The 26,822-nt window shown below is 57.7% G+C and overlaps 1 protein-coding gene across 1 annotated transcript in view; it reads right to left on the minus strand.

Moving 5' to 3' along the window:
- The window catches only part of CROCC (ciliary rootlet coiled-coil, rootletin), a 41,131-nt gene that overhangs the window by 2,824 nt on the left and 11,485 nt on the right, over positions 1–26,822 (minus strand). The window contains exons 10-33 of the mRNA XM_028108538.1: positions 26,634–26,730; positions 25,885–25,968; positions 25,220–25,453; positions 24,273–24,472; positions 22,127–22,309; positions 20,963–21,107; positions 20,144–20,290; positions 19,536–19,766; positions 18,589–18,782; positions 18,177–18,304; positions 16,878–17,047; positions 15,092–15,271; positions 14,164–14,298; positions 13,638–13,781; positions 12,975–13,213; positions 12,326–12,485; positions 10,716–10,883; positions 9,182–9,554; positions 3,773–3,942; positions 3,539–3,659; positions 3,110–3,273; positions 1,548–1,763; positions 643–867; positions 64–213 (exon numbers count right to left, since the gene is read on the minus strand). Of these exons, the coding sequence (XP_027964339.1) occupies positions 64–213; positions 643–867; positions 1,548–1,763; positions 3,110–3,273; positions 3,539–3,659; positions 3,773–3,942; positions 9,182–9,554; positions 10,716–10,883; positions 12,326–12,485; positions 12,975–13,213; positions 13,638–13,781; positions 14,164–14,298; positions 15,092–15,271; positions 16,878–17,047; positions 18,177–18,304; positions 18,589–18,782; positions 19,536–19,766; positions 20,144–20,290; positions 20,963–21,107; positions 22,127–22,309; positions 24,273–24,472; positions 25,220–25,453; positions 25,885–25,968; positions 26,634–26,730 (4,258 nt within the window). The remainder of the gene's footprint in view (positions 1–63; positions 214–642; positions 868–1,547; positions 1,764–3,109; positions 3,274–3,538; positions 3,660–3,772; positions 3,943–9,181; positions 9,555–10,715; positions 10,884–12,325; positions 12,486–12,974; positions 13,214–13,637; positions 13,782–14,163; positions 14,299–15,091; positions 15,272–16,877; positions 17,048–18,176; positions 18,305–18,588; positions 18,783–19,535; positions 19,767–20,143; positions 20,291–20,962; positions 21,108–22,126; positions 22,310–24,272; positions 24,473–25,219; positions 25,454–25,884; positions 25,969–26,633; positions 26,731–26,822) is intronic.

Genomic DNA, 26,822 nt, shown 5'->3' on the forward strand with positions numbered 1-26,822 from the left:
GGTCCCACCCCATCCGGAGGGCCTCAGCGTCCTAGGGACCGAAGGGGCCCATCCAGGCCTCACCTCCTGAAGCTGTTGCAGCCGGCCCTCCGCCTCCGCCCGCTGCAGCTCCAGGTCCGCCAGCTCGCCCCGCATCGTCTGCACCTGCTCGCCTAGGGAGCCGCTCTGCTTCCGTGCCTCGGATAACGCCTGCCGAGCAGCCTCCAGCCGTTCCTGGGGGACGGGGGCTGATGGAGCCAGGATGGAGCAAAGGCTCCCCTCTCCTCTGTACCTCCAGGTCAGGGTCACAGCCCATACAACAGCTCAAAAATCTTACCTGGAGGGCGAGGCAGACAGCAGGACTGGCCCACTGACCTACGTAAGGTGGGGACCCCTCAGACCCCAGCTCTGTCCCATCAACCCTGCCTCTGGGTGTCTGTAAGCCTCTATGAGTAGACTTACTCTCTTATCGCTCCCCCAAATCTCCTCTTATCGGCCAATGCTTTCATTGCCCCCCCCACCTGCAAGCCTCACTGACTGGCTCCCTAGGGTTCCCGACTGATGACCCCAGGGGCTGGCACTCTATCAGGGCCCCTCAAAGCCTGCCCTTGGCAGCTAACTCTCTCACCGAGCCCACCCCGAGCCAGGCCCCGGAATCCATACTTGCAGCACTTGGCGGTCATGTTCGCAGGCGGTGAGGGCCTTCTGCAAGTGCAGATTCTTGTCCTGTGTGCTGGTAAGGCTGGCACTATTCTGGGCCAGGGCTTCGGTCAGGCCCTGCACCTTGTTCCGCAAGGCGCCCTCACTCTCTTCCACCTTGACCAGGGCCCCACTCAGCCGTTCCACTGTCAGCTGCAGGGTCCCTGCCTTCACCTCACTGTCTGTCACCTGGCAGGAGAACAGACAGGATGGTAAAGTGGCTCTGCTCTCGCCATGGCCTCTAGCAGGGACGCTGAACCCAAGCCAAGCCCCTCCCACTCTGCCTAGGCCTTCATCACTGATGCTCATTGTTCCCATGTGCTCCCGCTGGCTCAGCCTACTGCAACCAGGGCCCTGTCCCACTGCTGGTTAACTCCCCTCCCCCGGAGTGCCACCCACCTGGTTGTCTCAGACCCCACGGTCTCCTCCCCATTCTCATTCCCTTCTCCTCCCTGCTACGGAAGAGAAGGAGTAACCACCACAACCACCACAACCTGGAAATGTTCTGTGTTCTTGACTTTGGTGGGTGACCCTGCAGGGCTCGCAGAGTTACTGAACAGTCTAAAGCTGAGCTTCCTGGCAGCCAAGGCAAACAGGGACATGAGTGGAATCTACATCTCTAACTTGTCCCACCTGCTTCCTAGAAGTGCAGATTCTGTTGTCAGAGTCTTAAACTCGGATTCCGTCTGTGTCTCTTATTAGCTATGTGATCTTGGGTAATGATGTCATGTCTGAGTCTCTGCCTGTCCATCCATGAAATGAGGATGACGCTTGCCTCACAGGGTTGCTGGGAGTATTATGGGGTCCGTGTAAAGCACCTGGTGCTGGGCGTGCAGATGAGGAGCCTGCAGGCGGTGGTGGGGACCCACCTGTCTCTGCAGGAAGTCCACCCGGTCCTGGAGGACCTGGGCCTGCGCCTCACGGTCACCCAGGCCCAGGCGGCTGCGCTGCAGCTCCCCCTCGAGCGAGCGCCGCTGCAGCTCAAGCTTGATGGTGCGGCTCTCAGAGGCGTCCAGCACCTCCTTCAGGCGCCGCTTGTCACTCTCCAGCTTCACCTCATTGGCCTTCATCTGACTGACCTTCTCCTGGGGGTGTGGAAGAATCAGGCCTCAGCTGCCCAGCCGCCCCACACCTCCCCCCATCCCCTCAGGACCTTGAGGGGGCTGGTCCAGTCACTCCCCGTGTGACCTGGGGCTGGCCTGTGACCCTCCCGAGGCCTCAGTCTCCCCCTATGTTCGCAGGATGGGTTGACCTGAGGATCCCAGAGCACATTCTGGTTTGGGCTGAGTCTAACAGGCTTTGTGATCCAGGGTTCTCTCTTCCTGCTCTGTGGCCCTATTTCACATCTGTATAGTGGGGAGACTGCACTGCCCAGGGGCACCACAAGGTATTCACAGAGCCCTGGGGAGGGAGGAGGGAGGAGGGTAAAAATGCAGATTCCAGGGCATCCCCTGCTCTGCTGCATCACTCTCCAGAGGCAGGCCCGGAAGCTGCATTGTGTGACCTGAGCTGAGCCGGGTAGGAGCCCTGGGCCCTACCTGGTTTTAGGTGATGATGTTCTTCCCTCCCTCACACGGGGTCAGACGGTAAAGGAAGCTTGAGGAGTGGGGACAGGACAGGAAGACAGACTGGGGCCCTTCCATTCCCATTCCCATCCTATTACAGCCAATTAACCCCACCCCAGGCCCGGCCCCCCTGTCGCCGTGCTCAGAGCCCCATGTCTGCCATGTCTGGGCCTGGCAGCCCCACTCTGGCCCCTGCTCAGCTGTGTTCCTGGCCTCCCCGCCCCGCGGCCCCCGCGGCCGGGCCCAAGGCCAGAGCTGGAACCACAGACATAACAATCCCGCTCAGACTGACCTGGAGCCAGAGGCAGGGGGTGGGCTGTGGGGGCGAGGATGGGGGGGGAGGGAGCGAGGGGAAGAAAGGCTCAAGGCGTTGGTGGCCTGGACTGTCACCACCCGGGCCAGGGTGCCCTGCCTCTCACGCACACACACACATACACACACACACACACACACACACACACACACACACACAGAAACCCCAGAGCACCACTCATGTGGCTACAGAGAGACAAAGGAAACGGAGGGCCCCCGAACACTGTATGTTAAGACCCTTCAAGCATCATCTCTGGGAGACAATGGCTGGCATCCCCCGTTTACAGAGGAGGAAAATGAGAGCAGGCAGGCAAGCAGCCGGGCCAGGACTTGAACGCAGGCTTTTTGCCTTCCGGCTCAAAAGCCCAGACCTTTTCTTCTACGGCCTAGTGACTCCGAGGAGGAACAGGAGGGTGGAATCTGAATGGGCTTCCGGACGGAGTCACAGGCTGGCCACATTAGCGGGCGCTGTGACCCAGACAGACGGCAACAGAGAGGAGCACAGTCGGACCCACAGCCACCCCTGCCCCGGCTGGCCCTTAGCTCCCACCTACCTGGCTGGCCCGGAGCTCGCTCTCCGTGGCCTGCAGGCTCCTCTCCAGGGTGGCCACCTGGTCCAGGGCGGCCCGGCGCTCCCGTTCGCTGCGGCGCACGCTCTCCTCCTGCTGCACCAGCTGCACCTGCACCCCGCTCAGCCGTCCATTCACGCCACGCCGGGCTGTGGCACCCCGGCCCCGTCAGGCCCGGCCAGGCCCCAAGAGGCCCGGCCTGCCCTCCACCCACCACAGGGCCCTCGAGGGTCTGCCGGTCTGGACACACGGAGTGGGGATTAGGGAGGGTCCCCCAAAGGAGACAGCCCCTCCAAGTCAGGTCATGGTGGCCAGGGCAGGGACTTTAGGAGCTGTTCAGGCCAATCCCACAGGTCCCGCTGCGGCTGCTAAGAGCACAGAGAACAGGGCAAGGACTCACAGGGTGACACTCACCTTCTTCACTGTCGGCCACAGCCTTCTGCAGCTGCCTCACCCGTGACGTCGCATTGTCCCTCTCGGCCTCCATCTCGGCCAGCTGGCGACTCAGGGTGCTCATCTGGGCCTGAAGCTCATCCTGAGGCCCCCAACGTCCGGGGAAAGGGAAGACCTCTGCTCTGACAACCCGCAGCGCCCTGCAGGGCCCTGGGCCACCCGGTTCCCTCTCCAGCTGCTCACACCCAGCCTCACCCGTTGTCTCTGGGCATTCCGCAGCTCCTGCAGGAATTCCCGGAGGGCCCCTCGCACTGCCTCGGGGTCCAGGTCTGGAGATGCCGGGGAGGTGGCAGGTCCTGGGGATGGTGGCTCAGACCCAGGGCTGCATTCCAAGGGGCTGGGGCTGCTGAGCCCTTCACCACTTCCTAGGGGAGGAGATGTGCTTAGGGGTGCAGGAGCCCTGGCCTCTCCTGCCTGGAAGGGGCCTGCAGGCTCCTCGTACACCACCTCACCCACCCTGCTGCACCCAGCAGCTCGCATGAGCTTCCCGCTGCATACTGGGTCCCTCACCCTCTCGCTGAACCCTTCCCAGCCCCCACGGCCCTCAGAATAAAACCCAACATGCCGGCCATCACACAGAGGCCCTGCAGCTCACCCTAGCACAGCCCTCTCACCTTTTACAAGCTGTCCATTCCACATTACTCTCAGGTCCCCCTTCCAGCACCAGGGCCTTCATGCATGTTATTCCCTTCTCTCCTCATGGCTTCTCTCTGCCTGGCCCATTCCTTTAGGCCTGCTTCCCAGAGGTGTCCCTGACCCCAGGCTGGGTTGGGGTGAGCTCATCCCCCCCCCACCACCATGAGGCTCCGAGATCTGCCTCCCCGCCCAGACCAGGAGCAATATGAGGGCTGCACCCCCCAGGGCCCAGTCCAAAGGTGGACACTCCACCCCCTCAACAACACTCCACCCCCTCGATGCTCCTGTGTGCCAGGTACTAGGCTCTCCTGACATCCTATTCCGCCTTCACAATTCTCTGAGAAGGAAGGACCAATGCCCCCCTGCACAGGCTGGACGGGCTAAGGGATTTGTTTGGTCTCAAAGCTGGGAAGATCCCGAGCTGAGATTGGGAACCAGATAGGCCTATTTCCAGGCCGAGAAATGAACTCAGCTTGAAGAGGTGGGAGGGGCAGTGCGTACAGAGACAGGGCGGCACCTGGAGGTCAACATCGGAACTGCAGGACAGGTGGTCAGCATCCTCTTGCCTGAGCCAAGTGACACCCAAGCTGCCCCACAGCTCCATCAGCACCCACAGGACCCAGGGCAGGACGTCTACCCACTGCCCCCAAGGGCCCCCACCCCCACAGAGTGAAGCTAGCATCTTCACAGTGTCCCCACGTCCTTACCTCCCACTCCTCCACACTTTGCTCCCCGCCCTCCAGCTGCTCTGTCACCTCTGCTGTTCCCCGGACAGGGGAACTGCCACTCAGGACCTTCCACTTGTCCTCAGAGTCTCTTCTACTTATCCTACCTCCAACCTACTTAGTGGGGCTCTCCATCTCCCACAAAAACACCCCAACCCCTGCCCTTGCTATATCGTTAAAAAGTTTCTTTACTGCAGGGCACCTGGGTGACTCAATCTATTGAGCGTCCAACTCTTGATTTCAGCTCAGGTCATGATCTTGGGGTCCTGGGATCAAGCCCCGAGTTGGGCTCCACACTCAGTGGGGAATCTGCTTAAAGATTCTCTCCCTCTCCCTATGCATGCTCTAAAATAAAGATAAATCTTAAAAAATATTTGTGATAAAATTTATATAACATACAATATGTCTTCCTAACCATCCTTTTTTAGGTTTTTAATTAACATTCATTAACGTTATACTTAATGGGGTCTGTGCATGTGTGTCTTAAGAAACCCCTTCCTGCCCTAAAGTCATAAAGATATTTTCCTATATTGTCTTTTAAAAGCTAGAGTTTTGTCGTTCACATTTAATCTTTAATCTACCTGAAATTGATGTTTACGTAAAATGTGATGTAAGGATCTTTTTCTCCCCCCCCCCTTATGGATTCTCAATTATCCAAATACTATTTATTGGAAAGCCCATCACAGATCAAGCTTCCAGATTAGATCAGATGTCTTTAGACATATGGGTCTGGTCCTTGACTACTTGATCAATGGCTGTCTCAGCAGCACAGCGCCTGAAGTACCAAAGCTTTATACTAACTTTTATCTTTGGCAAGGCAAGCCCTGCCCCCACCCATCTAGTTCTTTTTCTTCAAGTGTGTGTTGGCTTTCTTAGCCTTTGTTTTTCCACTGAAGTTATAAAACTGGCTGGTCGAGTTTGACACACACAAAGTAAGGATTTTGACTGGAATAGCCTTGAATCTATAGATGAATTTGGAAGAACTGACAACTTTATAATAGTGGACTTCCTGATACACAAACATAGTATGTTTCTATTTAGGTTTCCTTTAATGTCTCTCAGTAAAACTTATAGTTGTCTCCATAAAGGTCTTGTACATATTTTATTAGATTATTAGAATTATTTTTTTTCCTTGCATAGTAGAACTTATCTGTAAAGTCATCTAGAGCTGGTGTTTTCTTTGGGGAAGAGAATTCTTAGTGCTAGTATACACGACATTTTATCATTTATGTTGTTGGCAATCTACCAACAAACGTTTTCTGCTTCCACTGACATAATAAAATATAATTTTTGTAGATTGATCTTGTTTCCAGCAAACTTACTAACGTTTCTTATTTGTTCTAACAATTTATTGTAGCTTCTCCTATATTTTCTACATAGAAAAATCATGTGATCTGTAAATAGTGGCAATTTTGTTTCTCCCTTCCTGAACCTTAATATATATTAATTCTATGTTTCTTACCATAGTGTACTGGCTAGGACCTCCAAGACTTCCAGTACAATATTAAATACAAGGGTTAAATGTCACATTTGCTATAGGGTTTTTTGTTTGTTTGTTTTTTAATTTTTTTTAAAGATTTTATTTATTTATTTGACAGAGAGAGACACAGCAAGAGAGGGAACACAAACAGGGGGAGTGGGAGAGGGAGAAGCAGGCTTCCCGCGGAGCAGGGAGCCCGATACGGGTCTCGATCCTAGAACCCTGGGATCATGACCTGAGCCGAAGGCAGACGCTTAACGACTGAGCCACCCAGGCGCCCTGAGCTACAGGGTTCTGAAGACCTAGTTTATCAGTTAAGGAAAACTTTTTCTAGTTTTCCCAGAGTTTGGATCATAACTGGATATTGTATTTTATCAAATGCTTTTTCTGCATCTATTTTGATGGCCTTTCTAACCATCTTTAAGTGTATAGTGTAGTGGTATTACTTATATTCACACTGCTGTGTGACTGTCACCACTGTTTCCAAATCTTTTCCATCACCCTATTTTGGGTTGAACTATGTCCCCCCAAAACTAACAGGCTGAAGTTCTAACCCCTGGTACCTCAGATTGTGAATTTATTTGGGAATAGGGTTGTTGCCAATGTAATTAGTTAAGACGAGGTCATAGTGGAGTAGGGTATGCCCCTACTCCAATATGATTATAATATAAAGGGGAAATTTGGACACACACACGAGAAGGCCATGTGAAGGCTAGAGTTCTGCCACAAGCCTAGGAACCACAGGCTGGAACAGATCCTTCCCTAGCGACTTCAGAGGCAGCACGGCCCTGCCAACAGCTTGATCTCAGCCTTCTGGCCTCCAGAACGGTGAGACACAAATTTCTGTTGCTTGGGGTACCTGGGTGGCTCAGTTGTTAAGCGTCTGCCTTCAGCTCAGGTCATGATCCCCAGGGTCCTGGGACTGAGGCCCGCATGGGGCTCCCTGCTCAGCGGGAAGCCTGCTTCTCCCTCTCCCACTCCCCCTGCTTGCGTTCCCTCTCTCGCTGTGTCTCTCTCTGTCAAATAAATAAATAAAATCTTAAAAAAAAAAAATCTGTTGCTTAAGACACTCAGTTTACAGTACTTTGTTTTGGCAGCCCCAAGCAAACTAACATGTACAACCTCAAACAGAAACTCTGTACCCACTAAAAGTAACTCCCAATTCTCCCTTCCCCCAGCCCCCAGGAACCCCTAATCCACTTTGTCTCTATAAAATATGGCTTTTCTAGGCATTTCATGTAAGTTGAATCATACTATATTTGTCCTTTTGTGACTGGCTTCTTTCACTTAGCATAATATTGTCAAGACTCATCCATGTTGTAACACGTGTCAGAATGTCAGTCTTTTTTTTTTTTTTTTGAGAGAGAGAGAGAGAGAGAGAGTACAAGCTAGGGGGAGTGTGGCAGAGAAAGAGGGGAGAGAGGGAGAGAATCCCAAGCAGACTCTGTGCTCAGCATGGGGCCTGACGCAGGGATCGATCTCATGAGCGTGAGATCATGACCTGAGCCAAAGTCAAGAGTCCAACACTTAACCGACTGAACCACCCAGGCGCCCCAGAATGCCATTGCTTTTTAAAGCTGAATAACATTCCTTTGTACGGATATACCACATTTTGTTTATCTATTCATCTGTCGATGGAGACACTGGTTGATTCCACTCTTTGGCTACTGTGAATAATGCTGCTATGGATGCTGGCATACACCTATCTGTTCCAACTCCCTTTTCAGTTCTTTTGGTCATACACCTAGAGGCTGAATTATTGGGGCACATGGTAATTCTAAATTTTCTGAGGAACTGCCAAGCTATCTTCTATAGCAGGGGTGCTGTTTTACATTCTCAGTAGCAACATCCCTTGATGCCCTTTTCCTTGCCGATTTTCCAGCACTTACTACCACCCAATACATTCTCTATTTCATTTATATACCGCATTTACAGTCTGCTGCTCCCATCCTGAGCCTATAAACTCCGTAAGAGCAGAAATGCTAGTCAGTTTTGTCTACTGCTCCATTCAACTGTATTCAGCACATAGTAGGTGCTTAATAAATATTGAATAACTGAATGAATGTGATCCTGGAGCTAAATCTGTAGATTTGAAGAGGCAAGGACTCAATATCCCCTAGTGCATTGCCCGTGGTGCTAAGATGCTACAGGTTCTATTCTAGGCCCTAGGAATCAAGATTCTGTCAGGCTGAGACAAGGCGGGTGCTCTGGAAAGGCGTGCTCACACCCCCTGAAGCACAGGGCTGACCTTCCCAGGGTCATCCACAGGGCCTTGGGAGCAAATGGGACTAGAAGGATTTCTGAAGGAGTTGCTGGAAGGGCTCTTAGGCTGGGTGTCTATCTGTCTGGCTGTGATGTTGAGGGTCACAAGCCTAGTATGGAGGGGTGTCAAGGTAGGGGTGGGACACTGAGGAGGATGGGGTGCTGATGGGGAGAGGGTAAGCATCAATTCTATTAGATGGAGCCTCAAAGACTCAGGGGAGTCAGGGGCCTTAAGAAGCAGCACCATCACCCCCTTGAAAATGAAGCAACCAAGGGAGCACGGATCAGCGAAGAGAAGGAACCTCGGCGGGCTCCCCAAAGGGAAGGAAAGCGATATGTGGGCGGGATTGAGGATCGTCGTCAAGGAGAGGTGCGGTCGGGCCAGCAGCAGGCTCTCAGGCGAAGCCGACCTAGATGGGGGCGTGGCCAGGGGCGGGGACTCCGCAAGACACGCCCCCTCCCACCGTTCCCCCCTCCCCCTTCCCGCCGCACTCTGCTCACCTCCGGCTGGCGCGCTCCGGGCGGGGGAGCCGGGCGAGGGCAGCGGGGCCGGGCTTGGGGACCGCCCGAGGCCCAGGCCCCGACGCAGGGCTGAGCGCAGGCCGCCCAGCTGCGCCTCGGCCGCACGCCGCTGCGCCTCAACGCGGGCCAGCTCGGCCTCCAGGCCTTGCGCCCGGCCCTCGGCCGCGCTCAGCCGCAGCCCTAGGTCCGCGGCCTCGGCCCGCGCCGCCTCCAGCTTCAGCTCCAGGCTGCGGCCGTGGTCCAGCTGCTGCTTCTCGGCGCCGCGCGCCTCCTCCAGGGAGCCCAGCAGGCCTCGCTCGCGGGCCCGGAACTCGCCCTCTTGCTCCTGCAGCTTCCTCTGGGCCCCCTGGAGCTGGGGCAGACGACGCCCGGAGGTGGGGGTCAACAAGGCCGCCCCCAACCCGGCGCCCCATCTCGCAGGCCCAACCTGGAGCCCACCCCCCCCCCCAAGGCGGCTTGCACAACACTTGACTTTTAGTGGTCCCCACCCAGGCAGGACACGTGCAGGAACATCCGAGGGAGCGTGGGAGTTAACTACTAGAATTTGTTTTTTCTCTTCCTTCTGTGTGCGTGCCTTGTAATATACACAGTTTCTTAGTAATAAACTAACAGCCCACATAGATAGGACTTACCAGTGGCAGGCACTAAGTACTTTCCAAAAATCTCAACTCTAATTACCACTATGAATCATCTCTGTTTTACAAATGAAAAAACTGAGGCACACAACAGTTGCATAACTTAACGGGCTACTAAGTTGAGAGCCAGGATTCAAAGACAGGCACACTGACTCCAGAGGCTGTTTTTTTAACTATTAGGTTGCACTGCCTCTCAGTGCACATAATTTATCAATAAATCACACAACAGGGCATGTAGTAAAAAATTATTTTCTGATGGAGTGCATGGTCACACACACAGCCCTCTGGTTTAGAGAATAATTCAACCCTCATGGTCATCAGTTTCACCAGAAACCACCATTTATGGAGCACCTGGAAGCCAGGATCTATGCCAGACCCCCATCCCATGAATGCTCTGAAGCACGGAGAGGTCAGGTGACTTAGTCAAGGTCACACAGTAGATTTGCTACAGCGAAACAGCCAGAAAAGCAGAATGGAAAGAGTGCAGGCTTTGGAGTCAGACAGACCTGGGTGGCTATGCGACCTTGAGTAGATCTCTTGACCTCTCTGAGCCTAAGTGTCTGGGTATCTATGTAAAATGGGGCTAAATACACCTACCTCCCTGAGGCTGCTGGGAGATTCAAACCCGGTTATGTCTACAGAGCTTCCTCTCACCCCCCTCCACCCCTGCTAAACAGTTCTTGCAGTTGTTATTACTATTATGCCTGGGGAAGAATCTCAAAGAGTGGGGGAACAGGGACGAGTCCTAGGGAGTCATCTCTCAGAATGACTCTAGCACTGGAGTCCCCACCTACTTCTTGCTGGTGAGAGGAAGCACAGGGCACCCCAACTGTCTCCTAAGACCCTCCCCATCCACACAGCCCGCCCACCCAAGTTACCTCTTGCCGCATGGCCTCCAAGCTGGCCTCGCCCTTCAGCAGCTTCTGTCGGAGGCCCAGGGCCTCCCGCCGGCCCTCCTTTTCTGCCCGCTCGCCCAGTGTCAGGCGGCCCTGCACCTCCACCAGCTCCCGGCCCAGCCTGCCGTTCTCGCTGTCCAGCATCTTCATCTGTGAGAGAGAGTGGACACAGGGAGGACCTCGGACCCATTCTCAGCATCCACAGCCCCTTCTAGCCCAAGGTGTTAAGGGCCTTTACAACTCCGCCTCTATACCTTGCCCAGCCCGGGCCCAGGGAGCACTCAGGACCCACTGCTCTAGGGATACAAACATTGAACACCACCTCAAATCCAATGGGAACCTGCCCCAGATAACTTCACTGAGCTCCAGCCACGCCAGGGACCTGGGCACCAAGGACCTCCACTGACTGCCTCATCGTAACCACTCACCGTGGGGAGTGGTGGACCCCCATCCGAAGAGGAACTCTGGAGGGCAGGAAGCACAACTTCCCGGCCACCCTTCTCTCCAGGGATGCCTGGCTTTTATAGAGTACTTATCACACGTCCACCCCTGTTCTAAGCACTTCAATCGTATGAGCTTATTTCACCTTCGCACAACTCTATACGAGGCAGATGCTAACATTATCCTTATTTAACAGATGAGAGAACTGAAGTTCAGAGAAGAGAAGTGACTTGTCCAAAGTCACACAGCCCACAAGCAGCAGACTGGGAGTCGATCTCAGACAAGCGGAATGCAAAAGTATGTTCTAAGACCCCATTTTCCCAGAGAAGCAGGTGGGGGGTGAGGCCCAGAGTGGGGAGAACACAGATCATGCTGTAGCATGCGAAGCCCCCAGCAAGAGCCTGGCGCACAAATATGACTTCCTTTCAGGGACTCCCGTGGTTTCTCGGAACTTCCACCCAACAGGAAGGGCCCTGAAGGGGTAGAGGGGGGCACTGGTGGGGGATGAAGAGAATCTGGTAGCCAGGCTGTGATAGCACTGGGCAAGGCAGAGCCAAGGAGCCCAGTGGGGCTGTCGTCTGTTCTGCAAGTCTTCTGGGAAGGCCTGAGCCAAGGATGGCTTTTGTATTTTTAAATTGTTGGAAATGGCTCGTTTTTAAATGGTTGGAAGAAAATCAAAGAAGAACGACATTTCTCACACGGAAAAATGATATAAAACTCGAATTTCGGTGTCCATACACAAAGTCGGAATGGAACACATGCCCACGCAGTACCGTGGGGCTGCTTTCTCGCTTTGTGGTTATGCCAACTGTGTGGCCTGCAATGGCAGAATGCCAGAAATATCTACTGTTGGGCTCTGCAAAAAATGTTCACCCACTCCTCATCCACCTCACTGGGTCTTCTTGTTCAAAAACTCCTTTGAGATGTGGACAAAGCTCCAGACCCTCTCCTGGGAGAAATGTGAATTAGACTACGTACACAAATGTGTACACACACACCCCCAACGCACACACACTTCCACACACAGTTTCAGGGGTTCTTAAGTTGGCAAGCTTTGTTAAAGGTCAAGGCCCTGGTTTTACAGATGCGGGGGCCCAGGCGCCACAAAAGGGGGTGCTCCTGGTCCAGCAGCCAGTGCCCAGGGAGGGTACCTGCCGCCGGAGCTCCTGCAGCTCCCTGCGGGCCTCCAGCCGAGAACGTTCCACCTCCTGCAGCCCAGCCCGCAGCTCCTCAGCCTCCTTGCCCATGGCCACCCGTGCCTCCGCGAGGAGCACCAGTTTCTGCTCCTTGTCCTCATTAGCGAGCTTCAGGCTGGAGCGGGGAGGAGGCAGAGGTCAGAGGTGGCCACAAGTCCCAGGAAGAGTACAGTGTGTGGATCTACACAGAGGCTGTTCCCCTAATCCCTCGAGTGGGTCTGGCCGGCTCGTGGCCTACAGGTGCCCGGAGTGCTACTTGCCCATGTGGCCCCTCCTGAGCTATGTGCTGGTGGGCCGGGGGCCAGGCCCGAGGCCACAAGAGGCAGACCAGCGACTCCAAGGTTGGGGCTAGTCTCTGGGACGACACCAGCAGGTGGGGTCAGAGTCTGGACCCAACCTTGCCTTCCGCTACCCTTCCCTTTCTTTCAGATAGGAAAATCACCTAAAACCACCCAAGTGCCCAGCTGTGGTTCAAGGGCAAAGACTCCCCATCAGTGTTATCGCCCCAGAACTGTAGGGGTGAAGTTAGCTTCCAGGGACCAGACCCAGTGTGAAGGACGGGCTCGGTGAAGGACTCGGGGCTGGTCCCCTCACGTTGCCCCACCTGATCCGTTCGCTCTCGGCCTTCTTCACGGCTGCCCTCAGCTCCTCGTTGGACCGCCGCAGGGCCTCGCGCTCCCGGACACCTTCGTTCAGGCTGCGCCGAAGCTCGCTGGCCTCCTGGCGCTGGGCCTCATGGCCATCCTGACCCTCACGCACCTGGCGCTGGGCCTCCAGCAGCCCCCGCCGCAGCCCGTCCCGGGCATCCTCCAGCAGGCGCAGCTGCGTCCGAAGTTCTTCTGCCTGGGAGGGTGGCAGGTTGTCATGGGACAGGGTACAGGCCCCACTCCAGCTGGGACTTGGCAGAAACCAGCCCACACCCACGTCCCTGGCCCCTCGCTCTGCAGCAACTCCGACCACACGTATGAATTCTGATTTGGGGCAAAGCACGCTGCAGTTAGCGGTGTCTGGGCCTGAAATAATCACCCACCGGGATCTTTCTATGGAGGGACCCCAAGAGGGCAGGGACCCCACCAGTGCCCTGAGTCCCACATGTACACCACCAGGCCTCCGTAAATGCTACGGCCTCCTTTCTGCATTGGCCGTTCATTTGTTCTCACATGCTGGGACAAATCTTACACTCTTCTGGACCCTAGCAGGCCAGGCCCCAGCAGCACTTAGTGCGCTGCCTGGAAAGGGTCGGGGGGGGGGGGGGGGGACAGCTCACCTCGCGCGCAGAGGATTGCCGCTGCCTGTCCAGGTTTCGGGCCTGTTCTTGCAGCCTCTTCGTCTCCTGGGCGTGGGCAGCAGCAGCCTCCTCAAGCTGGGCCCGCAGGTCCCGCAGCTCAGACGTCAGGGCGTTCACGGTGCTCTGGGACAGGTGGGCTCCCTCAGACTTGGTGCCACCGCACCCCTCCCCTGGCTGTTCCCAGTGGGGCCAGCTCAGCTGTCCACCTTCAGCTCCAAATACGGCCCTTCCCTTCCTGCTGCCCGGCCGGGCCCGTCTGCTGGTCCCCTGCTGCCCAGTGAATGCTGTCCCCATAGCTGCTATCACTCTCGGGCTAGGAATCACCAGGCAGAGCTCTGCCACCTCCCTCTGACGGGGGCTCCCCAGGAAGGGCTGAAGCTGCCCCCACAGCCCAGAGGCTTCCCCAGGGCAGAGCCATGCCCCCCACCCCTTAGAAAGGGGGCCCCTCCAGACAGGGTTGTGCCTCCCAGCTCAGACAGGGGCCCACCTGCATGGCCTGCCCTACCCGGTCCTGCTCCTGCCGGCTCTGAGCGTCTCTCTTCTGCCGTTCCATCTCTAGGGAGATGGCAGACAGGCTGTGCTGTGTGCCCATCAACTTCTCTGACAGTGCTGTCTTCTCTGACTCCTTCAGGGACAGGGCCTGGGCAGAGGCAGGGAGCAAAGGGGCATGGGGACTTGGTTGGTCATGGGGGCATGCTCAGGCCTTTCCCCCACCCTGCCCTGGGAAATGTGCCCACTGGGGGTTCAGTACCTTGTCTGGGTCACCACAGGTGGACCCGGGGCAGCAGTGCAGACTTACCCCTTCTATGGCCCCAGAAATGACTCACCTCCTCTGTAGCCCCAGAAAAGGGCACAAGAGCCGTAACAGTAAGTCTGGACATGGACGCAACTTAGAAATCTCACTAACTTGCCACAACAATCCTTGCCCTTCATTATTTCCCTTTTACAGATGACGAAACGGACTCAAGAGTAAAGTGAGTTGCTCAGGGGGACACGGTTAATGAGGAGATGGACGCAGTCCAGCCTGACTCCATGACGTTATGGGAAAGTCAGGAGTTAGCTCTCTTGAGGAGGGTCCGCTGATACACGTGGGCATCACGGGGGCTGCTCAGAAGGCAGTCCTGGGGGCACCCTGGCTAGCTCGCAGTGGCAGAAGGGATGGCGGACTGTGGGTCCGCTTTCCTGGACCCGATGCTCACGGTGTCATGAACGCGATGCCACTCGGTGAGTTCCCACCACACACCAGGCATGGCTCGCTGAACATGGGTCTCAGCAACGCTTCACACACGCCCCTTGAGCCCCTCCCCCATTCCTGCGGGGGAGGGCACTGAGACCCAGAGAGGAACTCCTAGCTGCTGGGTGGCTGAGCAGGGACCGGCCCCAGGACACGGGCTCCTCAGGCAGCAGCAGAGGCCACACCAGGGCTCACGAACCTGCTGCTTCTCGCTCTCGGCCAGGAGGAGGCCCTCATCCCGCTCCTGCTGCAGCGCGGCGATCTCTTCGCTCAGCTCTTCCTTCTCAGCCTCCAGTCGTGCCAGCAGCTCTTCCCGCTCCCGCTGCAGCTGATTCTGCAGCTGGGCCCGCGAGGCCTCCAGCTCCCGCCAGGCCGCCTCCTGCGGGCCAGGCCCGGGCACCAGTGACCCACGAGGCTGGGCCCCGGCAGCCCCTCACCTGCCTCAGGACAGCAAGAGCCACTTGTAGCCCAGACCCCGAGGGGCAGGGCAGGTGACTGGGTAACTACAAGGTGGGGTGAGTGATCGGGGCTGTGACGGGGACACGCCAGGGCTGTGCAAGCCCCAGGGAGTGGCAGCCGCCTGGCCTGGGGGTCAGAGAACATTTCCCAACGGAGAGACGGGCAGCAGTCAGCCAGGTCAAGAGAGAAAACAAACAGAACCCCAGGCCCAGAGTCCAGCCCCAGAGATGGCCTGGAGGGTAGAGAGAACCTGACACACTATACTTAAGGGCCCCGGAGCTTCCACTACGAGGGGACACGGTGAGCAAAGGAACCAAAGTCACAGGCAACAGCCAGGCCAGACCAGGCCCTGTGGGCTGCAGGGACGGCTCGGCTGATTCTGAGAACAGTCAGGGCATCAGAGAGCCTCAAGTCAGGGTGACAAGGAGTAAGCCGAATTTGGGGCTAAGGAGTTGTTCAAAGCTATGGAAGAGGGATGGGGATAGGGGCTCGGGTAGAGAGGAGCTGGGTGGGCTGCGAGGGATGAAGGGGGCCTGGGGAGGGCAAAATAGCTGGACAGAAGAGTACAGATTTGGTCACGTGAAGAAGCCAAGTCAGAAGGTGCAGGAGGGGTTAGAGAGGACACAGGAGTGTGGCTTCCTAGGGGGTGGGTGGGGGGGTGGGTAGAACCCACAGGGAAAGAAAGGCCCCCTCGGGGTCCCAGGCAGGTACCGGCCCCACACTAGGCCCTAGCAACTTTGTGAAAAGGAGGCACAAGTGCTTCTTCTTCGAAGGCTTTGCTCCACCTGCTGGAGAAGTGAGATACTATCTACCCAAATCCAGGAAGATTACATGGGGGATGTGGCCCTCCACTGGTCATAAAGGACAGCCTGAACCTCTGTCGGAGACAGCCCTGTCCAACATGGGTGACTCGGGTGCCCTGCCCTGAGGCCTGCTCTGGACTGTGTCTCAGGGCCATAATAATCGTGGAGCACTTTTGAAGGGCCAGTCATTATGCTAAACCCCCTGTACGGATTATCTCACCTCATCCTCACAATACTCTGTAGTACCGTCCCCACTGTAACAGACGGGGAAATGAAGGCCCTTTAGGTAACCTAACCAGGACGTGGCCAAGATCAGGTCCAAAGCCAGGCAATGAAATTCTAGAACCAGTGTGTTCTTAGATAGCTCTGTTCTGTCTTCTAGTAACCTGGCTCTATGCCTTTCCAGAGTGGTCTTTCATATGCAGACAGCACTTCTTAGCAAATGAAAATGCGTTCCTACTATACGTTAGGTCAGCATTTCCCAAATGTGGCTGTGGATCCCCTGCATCAGGATCACCAGGGCTGAACTGGATTTGGGGCCTGGGAAACTGCACGTTTGATAAAGCACACCCAGTGGATTCTCTCAGCTGCCCTTAGGGGAACAGAGATGAAGTTCCATTTCACAGATTTGGAGACTGATGCGGAGTGAGAAGGATGAGTGCTCTGAGGTCACAGAGGAGACACTGGTTCAGAGCCCTGCCTGCCCCAACCAGCTGCCCGAACCTTCTCTCGCTGGAGTTGTTGCAAATCCTCCTCGTGGGCCGCCCGCTGCTCCCGCAGAGAGGCCTGGGCCTCCCGCTCAGCCTGCACCAGCTTCTGGGCCATCAGCTCCTTGTCCAGAGCTGCCTTCTCCTCTGCAGTTGTCATCTGTTGCCGTAGGCCCGCCAGCTCCCCTGCACAGGAGGGATGGGAGGAGGGGAGAGGCTTGGGTCAGAACCTCCCCATGGGCCAGCAGACTCAAACCACATGAGCCATGTGGGCAAAATCCCAGAGGGGAGAGGGCCCACCTGGGATCTAGGCTGAGTTCCCTTGGAGAAGCTTCTTGCCCTCCCTAGGACTTTTTCCCCATCTGCCACATGATTCCATTGGCCCTGTCCCCCTCCCTATCTAGCTGGAATGGCATCAAAGGAATGAAATGACATGAGGAAGACCCCCTCAATGGGGCGGTTAGCAAAATATAACCACCCCCGTTATGGACTGAATGCTTACGAGGGGTCAGACTCTTGGCCGAGCACATGAGAGATCTACTCTCACTGCAGCTTCAGGGTAACACACAGATAGCTTACCTCGTGCCCAATCTGCAGAGGAGGAAATGGAGGCCCAGAGGAGACAGGTAATTCCCCAAAGCTGCACCGCTTTCCATAAGGCATCTCTTCTACTGACTGATTGCTATAAACATGCTCGGTGGGCTGTCAGCACTAATGGACGTGACCATGGGGAAGCTGCACCCCACTGTGGGCAATCTAAAAACCATCTCCTGGGTCGGAAGCCCGCCAGAGACTCTTTCAGCATTTCCCTTCCTGCTTCTGTCTGGCTCAGGTAGATATGGACGGGAAAGTTAATTTTCATGGCCCAAGTAGATGCCTAGTCCACACTTGTTGAGCAAGAGGAACCCCTGAGTTCAGACGCTGGGCAGGGAACGTGGAGGGCAGCGGGGCTGAGAGTCCATGGCTCTACAGAGAACTCAGACCTCTCTAAGTGCCCTGGTGACGAGAAACAGCCGCCGCTGGACGCCAAGCCCCGTGCCAAGGTCTTCACGTGCTTTTCTCGCCTCATCCTGGCAACAGCCTTAGAAGGTGAGTGTTATAACCTCTAACTGTCAGATGAGAAACCGGTGGCCCAGAGAGGGAAGGGGCTTCCCCGAGAAAGCTCGGAGCTAAGTGGCAGCAACAGGATCAGAACTCAAGCCAGCCAGACTCCAAAGCCAGTGCTCCCAACTTCCAGAGACCCCAGGACCTGGCAGGTTACGGCCTGGGCTAGAGCCTGGCGTTCCCCACCCCCAGCCCAGGCCCCCCCCCATACCAGTCAGGGCTTCCTTGGCCAGCAGCAGGGCCTGCCCGTCGGCTTCCAGTTGCTCTCGGCGGGCCTCAAGCTGCACCAGCTGCCGCTGCACCTCGAACAGGCTGCTCTCCAGGGCTTCCTTCTCCAGGCTGCAGCACACGCAACCCCTGAGGCCTTGGGACTCAGCCTCCCGGGGCCCCAGGAAACTGTGACTCTCAGGGTGCGGCCAGCCGTGGGCCAAGTGCTGGCCTACCTGCTCAGCCAGGCCCACGCTCCCTGGGGAAGCCGGGGCCCTAGCTAGGACATATTGGCCAGCCTGGCTCCTAAGTAACCGTTCCCGTGGACCAATTCCAGGGTGTGGCTGGTCACAGTGTGGCCCCGGGCAGACCCCACCCCCCCCCAGGGTGGGCTGGGCAGAGCCCAAGGGCCTTACCGTAAGCGAGTGGCCTCCTCCGACAGGGTCCGGCCTTCTCGCTCCGCTGCCGCCAACTGCACTGCCAGGCCGGCCCGCTCCTTGGCCAGCGCCTCCTTCTCCCGGGCTGCCCGCTCCAGCGCCTCTGCCTGCCGCTGCGTCTCCCTCCGTGCCCGCTCCAGCTCCTGTTCCCTCCCGCTCAGCTGCCGGGACAGCTGGCCCCCGGCCCGGGCACCGTGAGCACCACTCCCCGAATCTCCCAGCTGCTCACCAAGCAGCACCCCAGCCCCGAGCCAGGCCGGCGGGAGACCTGGGGTAAAGCTCAGGTTCTGCCCTGATGTGCTATGTGTGCTTGGGGCAAATCACAGCCTTCTCTGGGCCTGCAACGTACACGCATACAAAAATAGGTAAGCGTCCTCACGCAGTCTGGGGAGTAACCTTCTGGAGGAGCTGAATATACAAAACAGACTCGGAGTGGAGACCTGGAGCCCTGCTCCCTGTGCCCCATGGCCCTTCCCCTAGAGCCCCTTCCCAGGAACCCGGGCCCTCCAGCACAGACACTGTATAAAGGTCCCTGGATCCCTAAAGGCCTGAGGTGCCTTCCAGCTGTGTTCTAAAAAGGCTAAGATTCCAATTCGAAAAATTCTCTATCTGGGATCATATCGTGAATTTTTACTGTGTGGTGAGTCCTCCATCTACCAAGTGCCTACACGGTGTACTCTTCAGAACAATCCTTTGTGATAAGAACTCTTAGCCCCGTGTTACAGAGGGGGCAACTGAGGCATCGGGAGGTTGGATAGCTTGCCCAAGGCTCCCAGCTAGCAAAGGGAGGGCTGGATTTAAACCCAGAATCAGGCTCCTAGGCCTGGGAGTTAGGCCAGGACCGGATGCAGGGGGCTGGGGGCCTGAAAGCCCCTCCCACCTGCTCCCCCTCACCCCCCCCCCCAACCCCGGGCCCAGACACCCACCTGGCTCAGCTGCTCCTGCAGCCGGCAGCGCTCCTGGCGCAGCGTGGGAAGCTGGTGCTCCAGCGCCTCCCGGGCCTGCTCTGCCACCCGCAGGGAGCCCTCCAGGCCCTGCTGCTCCACCTCCTGCTCCAGCCGCAGCTGCTCCAGCCGCTCCTGCTCCTCCCGCGCCAAGGAGGCCTCCTGTTCCACCTGCCGCTGCCTGCCCAGCAGTGCTGCCTTCTCCTCTTCTAGCTGCGGCGGCCGGGTGGAGGCAGAAGGAGCGGGTCGGCCCAGCCCCTCCACCTGCGGAAGGGGGCCCCACCCCGGACCAAGGATGCGCCCCCTCCTCTCCACCCAGCCACCCATCACAGACAGCCCAGGGGAGGCCCCCTGAGGGTAAGGGCGGTCCCTTGGGCGTGTGGACACTGAGGAGGGGGCAGTAGAGAGGAGGGCCCGTGGAGCTTCTTTCTCTCGGACACAGATGGAGTCAGAACGGAACAACAGAGACAGAAAGCGGGGCAGAGGCCAGGACGGGTGCAGGGCTACAGGGGTACGGGGAGGTAAGCCCCGACGCAGGGGGTGGCGAATAAAGGGGGCGAGGCAGGGGGGCCCGCCGGCACCTGGCGTACCTGGGCGACAAGGCGGTTCAGACCCAGCTTGTCCTGCGCGAGGCTCTCGTTGAGGGCGCTCAGCTTGGACAAGGAGTCCCGCAGAGAGGCCTCCTCCGCTCTCAGCTTGGTCACGGAGAGCTCGAGCTCCACGCGGCCGGCCTCCGCCTGCGGGGCCAGGGCGGCCAGGGAGGGCCAGAGGGGAGAGACAGACAAAGAAGGAAGCCGGAGAGGGGCGAGAACAGACGTGCAGAGACACGGAGAAGGAGGAGAGATGGAGGCAGGAACATGGGGAGAAACGAGAGGCAGAGAGACGGGCCCCTCCGAGATGGTGGGGTGGGAGGTGAGAGAAGACCCAACGTGAGACAGAAAACCAGTGCGGAAGGCCTGCTGCCTTCGAAGCTACTCAAAAGAAGCCGCACACGGCAGAGCTGTGCGGGAGCAGGTGAACCCCAGCTCGTGCAGGGCAGGGGCAGGGGCAGAGGGTCCCGCGGAGTGGGGTCTGGGGGGGGGCACTGCTCGGGGTCCAGACTACAGGGGTGAGGCAGGCACCCGTCAAGGACGGCGCCCCCAGCTCTCACAGTCCCCAGGACCAGAGATGGGACAGAAAGACCTGAACGACAGGGCAGTGCCCCAGGAGCATCCAGAAAGGCAAGGATAGGACCACTAATAGAGGTCAGTTCACTTATGGCTGGGGTCAGAGGTCAGCCTGTGGTCCAGGCAGAAGGGACAGAGGCTCAGAGACCAACCTGACGCAGGGGTCAGTCTGTGGCCAGAGTGAGAAGGCCTGGGGCCTAGGGGAGAGGTAGGTTTGCGGCTGTGCGGCACCCAGGGTCCCACCTTGGTCAGCGCGTCAGCCACCTCGGCCTTCTCAGCCTGTAGCATGTCCTGCTGCAGCGTGGCACAGCTCAGGGCCTCCCTCACCTCCACCAGCTCCTTCGCCAGCCCTGAGCGCTTCGCCTCCAGGCGCTCTAGCTGTCTGTGGCTGTGGGAGAGAAGGTGTGGGCCTGGCCTGAGACAGGAGCCCTGGAGGCCAGAGCCTCACTTCACAAGAACAGCCAAGCCCTCTGCTTTGGGCTCTGTGACTCTGGGCCTCCGTTTTCACATCTGCAAAATGGGGTAACAGCTGCCTCACGAAGTTGTTATAAGGATACGTGACCTACTGAACATGAAGTACTTAATACAGTGCCTGACACACCTCCCCAACAGCTGCAGAAACATGAGTAACACCCACTAGCCCAACGTACTAAACACCACCGTGACTTATGCCTCAGAGGAGAAAGTAGTGCAGTGGTTAAGAGGTTAACTCTGAAGGCAGAATGCCTGGGCTCTTCTAACTAGCTGTGTGACCTCGGTCAAATTACACGACCCTTCTGTGCCTCAGTTTCACCATCCACAAAATGGGGATAGTGACAGGTCCTACATCACAGAGTTACCATGAGGGCTGAACAGGAGAATGTCAGTGCTTAAAATGGCGTTGGCACTTCGTAATATTATCATCAATACTACTACTGTGGCTTTCCATTTAAAAAATAATATGGGGCGCCTGCGTGGCTCAGTTGGTTGGGTGACTGCCTTCGGCTCAGGTCATGATCCTGGAGTCCCGGGATCGAGTCCCGCATCGGGCTCCCTGCTCGGCGGGGAGCCTGCTTCTCCCTCTGACCCTCTTCCCTCTCGCGCTCTCTGTCTCTCATTCTCTCTCTCTCTCTCTCTCAAATAAATAAATAATATGAATATGAATATTACTACTGTCATTTTAATTCTTGTCGTTGTCACCACCCACACTCCTACCTCATAGCAGTCCTCTGATCCCAGGGGTGTGACTCTACCTCCCTGAGCCCATTTCGTGAAATGGGGCTGGTTGGAAGACCCTACCTCAGAGCAGTGCCGTGAAGATTCCTCAAGATGGTGGGAGGCGTGGGTCCTCCGTGGCCCCCGGGGCTACCAACGGGAGCCCCAAGGTCCATTTCAGCGGCCGTGGCAGGGAGACCAGAAGCCACTCACCTGCGCTCCAGCTCCCTGCGAGTCTGCACGCTGTCCTGCACCCTGTCCTCCCGTTCCTCCTCCAGCTGGTCCCTCTGGCGCCTCAGCTCCTCGTGGGCCGCCTGCAGCTTCTCCCGCTCCTGCTGTAGCTCCTCGGCCTGCTGCTGGGCCGCCTGCAGGCTGCAGGCCAGGCCGTCCTTCTCCCTGCAGGACGAGAGGAAGGGGCGCTGAAGGGGATGCTGGGGCTGCTCTCCCCAGGGAAGAAGGCCATGCCACTGTCCTAGCTGGAGCCACATCCTCCGACCTCTAAGGCACCTGCCTCCAGGGAGCCTTCGCTGCCTCCATCCACGGGTGACTCACTTCCTCCACATCTCCCTGGAGGCAACTCTCCCCAGGGAGGACACCCAGCCTTCCTTCTCCCCCAGCCCACCCGCTCGGAGGCCCAGTGGGATGGACGGAGGCCCTGGCATTATTTCCAACCACCCCACCAGGTCCAGGAGGCCAGGCTAGGCTCCTGGGACACGCAGGAGATGCCCCTACAGCACCCCGAGCCCCTCAATTCTGGAAGACAGAGCTGGGTGTGCCCAGATGCCACACTTCCTGCTGCACAGGCCAGCAGCACGTGGGAGCTGGCAGGGGAGGGAGGGGGCAGCAACTGGAGATTTTCAGAGTGCTGCCTTCTCCCCCAGTTCCAGCAGTCACCGCAAAGCGGGGGTGGGGGGGGAGTGTGTCTGTCACCCCTCCTTCCGAGCCAGCTGGGGCTGATCACTGGCATCGCCTCCACGGCCCCACCTCTTCACTCGAAGTGGCAGGCCGAATGTGTACTAGACGCCAAGGCCGGCAGGAGGTGGGAAAAACCATACAACACGACATTAAGTAAAAACAGCACAATGCAAAGGGGTGCCTGGGCGGCTCAGTCGGTGAAGTGGCTGCCTTCGGCTCAGGTCATGATCTCAGGGTCCTGGGATCAAGCCCCGCATCGGGCTCCCTGCTCAGCGGGAAGCCTGCTTCTCCCTCTGCCTCTCCCCCTGCTCTCACTCTCTCTTTCTCTCAAATAGATAAAATCTTTTAAAAAAAATAGCACAATGCAAAATAAGGCGTTCACTGTGTACACAACTATATAAGAGCCCTTCTCCCGAGGCATGGGAAGCTCTGGTTTTGCTGTCAGAAGGACCTGAATTCCAATTCCTACCCCCAGCCACCCTGCTGCGTCAGCTCGGACAAGTGTCTCAAGCTCAGGACAGTCCCAGCTCCGAACCGCGCGAGTTTGACAGGAAGACTAATTGCGATAATGCCCGGAGAGCACCTGGCACTGAGCCTGGCCCGCGGCAGGTGTCCGAGAAGCGTCTTCTGCCTCACTGTCAGGAAGCGTGACAGGAGGCAGAACCAGCGTGTTAACAGGGGTTAGGCTGTGACAAGGTCCCGCCTTTTTATTTCCCCTTCATTTTTCAAAGTTTTTATTCTGCGGTTACATTTGTGAAGAGAAACAACAAACAACAACAACAACAACAACACAACAAAAATAGCCAGGCAGTTAAGAGTAGATAATCTCTTAGCACTGTCAGTAGAACTCTCGGAGACGACAGAAATGTTCTGCAGCTATTTATAGCTACCGAGCTCTTAAAATGTGGCGAGGACAACCGAAGGACTGAACTTTCACTTTTTAAAATGATTCATTAGGGGCGCCTGGGTGGCCCAGTCGGTTAAGCATCTGCCTTCAGCTCATGTCATGGTCCCAGGGTCCTGGGATCGAGCCCCGCATCGGGCTCCCTGCTTCTCCCTCTCCCTCTGCCTCCCAGCTTGTGCTCTCACTCTCTCTGTGTCAAATAAATAAATAAAATCTTTAAAAAAAATGATTAATTGATTTAAATATTTTATTTATGTATTTATTAGTGAGCACGAGCAGAGGGAGGGGCAAAGGGAAAAGCAGACTCCCTGTGCAGCAGGGAGCCCCACACCGGGCTCAATCCCAGGACCCCAGGATCGTGACCTGAGCAGAAGGCAGATGGCTTAACGGACTGAGCCACCCAGGCGCCCCGATGATGCTTAATTAATGTAAATTTTAACAGACACACATGGCCAGTGATGACCACGTTAGTGCAATCCACATGCCCACAGGCTCGGGCTGGCATTAGATCCAGGCCCGCACCTCTGACCTCTCGGGCACCTGCTCAGGAGGTCGATGGTGCTCCGCAGACGCTGGGCCTCGCGCTGGGCATCCTCCTGAGCCTGGGTGGCTCCGCTGGTCTCGGCCCGCAGACGCTGCAGCTGCTCCTCCAGGCTGCGGCGCTCACCCTCGCTGTCACTGAGCTGCTTCCGCAGGGCGCCCAGGAGGTCCTGGCTGGCCTCATAGCGCCCACGCATGTCCTGTGGCATGGGAACCACCGAGTCCACAGGAGCCCCGGGAAGCTCCCAGAGCGCCCCCTACTCTCTGCTCATTCCAGAGAGGTACACCAGCCTACTCAGCCGCCTAGGACTGGGGCAGGAGAGGGGGGCTAAGGCCCCCAGACTTGGTTTCCACTCCTATTCACTGTGCCCCTACCGCCCTTCTGAGCGCTCTGCCAGGGCTCGGAGCCTCCACGTCCTTGGCCACTCCGACCTAAGCCCAGACAAACCACCAAGCACACACTGTCCTCTCGTGGATTCTGACTATCCCAAGGCTCCCAGGCTCCTCCCCTTTGCCTCCGGGTTCTGATTCTCCTCCAGACCCCTCGCTGCCCCTAGTTCCCCAACTTCTCTCGTCCTAGATTGATTCTTCCCCCCCAGGCCTTTTCCCCGGGGGTCCTGGCTCTGTCTGTCTCGCAATCTCCTCTCTCTTTCTGTACCAGGACTCTGGCTCCCGCCCCAGGCTCCTCCAGCCCCAGGCTCCGCCGCCAGCCGCCCAAGCACCTCCCACTCTGGGCTCAGATCTGCCTCCTCGCTCTCAGCCACTTGCATGGGTCCTGACTCAGTTGCTCTTTCTCAGGTCTCCGTCTCCGCTCCGAAATGCTCAGGCCCGGGCTCCTCCCGCGGAACCCTGGCTCCACCCCCACGACACGGGCCCCGCCCCGAGCGGCCCAAAGCGGCTCGCCGGGACTCTGGCGCCGCCCTGGAGGGCGCTGGGCGCCCCCCTACCTGGACCTGCAGCTGGCGCTTGTGCAGGGCCGAGTGGATCAGGGCGAGCGTGGAGGAGTCGGAGCAGGCGGGGGATGGGCCTCGGCGCGGGGATCGGCCGCGGCCGGGCGAGGAGCGGCGCGGCGGGGAGGGGGTCCGGGGGCCCGACAGCCCCCGCAGGCTGCCGTCCGATGCGTCCGCCGTGCGCTCGGAGCCGCTTAGCTGGACACCGCTCTCCATGTCCGACAGGACGGCCTGAGGTGGGGTGGGGAGGCCACTGAGGAGGGGCCGCAGGTCAGCTGGGCCAAGAAGGCCAAGCGAGGCAGTGGGGTCGCGGGGGCCACGTGTCCGGCTTCCTCGCACACTCCGCAGCACATTCTAAGCTCCCTTCCTACAGGTCTTCCCCATGATACCGCTTCCCCTGGCTCACAGCCCTCAGCACGCCGGCGGGTGAAGTCTCCCGTGTATTACCAAGACAGGATCAGGCGGTTCTCACAGATGGGCCTGGAACGGGCAGCCTCCCCTCTCAGACCGGGGCTCCCCTCAGGGCAGGGGCCAGGCTCAGCTAGTAGGGGTGTCCAACAGCAGCAGCCTGGGTCCCCAGGGCCCCCAACCACTTGCAGAGAGGGGTGGTGCTCCCAGCCTGCCTGGCCCCGCCCTGCGCAGGGCTCCCTCCCACCTCACACCTGTGCCAGGTCCCTCAGGGTCTGCTGCAGCCCCTCTCCGTCCTCTGTCTCCAGGGCCGCCTGCTCCTGGAGCCGCAGGGATTCCTGGAGTGATGTTGGGGAGACAAAGAGACAGTGGTCAGGGTCTCCGCCGGAGGGGGAAACTCCACCTTCATCTCCCTCCCTGGGGGCCATGCCCATAGGCCCGCGGCTTGGCAGACCCCCTAGCAGCCCCAGTGCCCTCACCGAACAGACCAGGCCCAGAGAAGTGCAGTGTCACTATACAGGTCACACAGACTATTGGAGGAGAGCCACAGAACCCAGGCCAGGCCCCACACAGAAGGATCACCAACCCCAGCAGCACCCTTGAAGGGTGTCCCTCTCAAGGAGGAGGCAGCTGAGCTCCAAGAGAAGGAGCCCTGGGCTAGCAGGGCATAGGCATCTGTCCAAGCCCCAGCTTATTGGCTCTGAGACTCTGGACAAGTATTTCCCCTTGGGCCTCAGCTTCCTCATCTTTGTAACAGGAATCATGCTGCAGGGCTGCTGAGAGGATGAAATAGGATAAAGGAGGTGAACGTACTTACCACTAAGCCTGGCACACACTAGCTGCTCATACTAAGCCTGGCACACACTAGGTGCTCAATGAATGAGGGCTGAAACTGAGTCTACAAGGGATGCTAAGGGTGGCGCAAGCAAACACGGCCCTCATTCACAGATCTGCTCTGTCTCCCGATCCCGCCCTCCACATCTCAGGGGCAGCTGCATCTCACCAGGGCCTCAAGCTTCTCGGTCAGGGCCTTGTTGACCCGATCCTTCTCCAGATTCTGGTTCTGAAGGCGCTCCACTGTCAGGGCCAGCTCTGTTACTCTGGAGGAAGGGCAGTAACAGAGGTGAAGGGGAGACCCACCCCCATCTTCTCCGCAAACCCACCAGCTGTGTCTGTCATGCTTTCCCAAGCC

This window comes from Eumetopias jubatus, unplaced genomic scaffold (genome assembly GCF_037043125.1).
Source record: "Eumetopias jubatus isolate StellerSeaLion01/CBP00866 unplaced genomic scaffold, mEumJub1_p1.0 scaffold_4, whole genome shotgun sequence".
In the NCBI taxonomy this organism is placed as follows: Eukaryota; Metazoa; Chordata; class Mammalia; order Carnivora; family Otariidae; genus Eumetopias; species Eumetopias jubatus.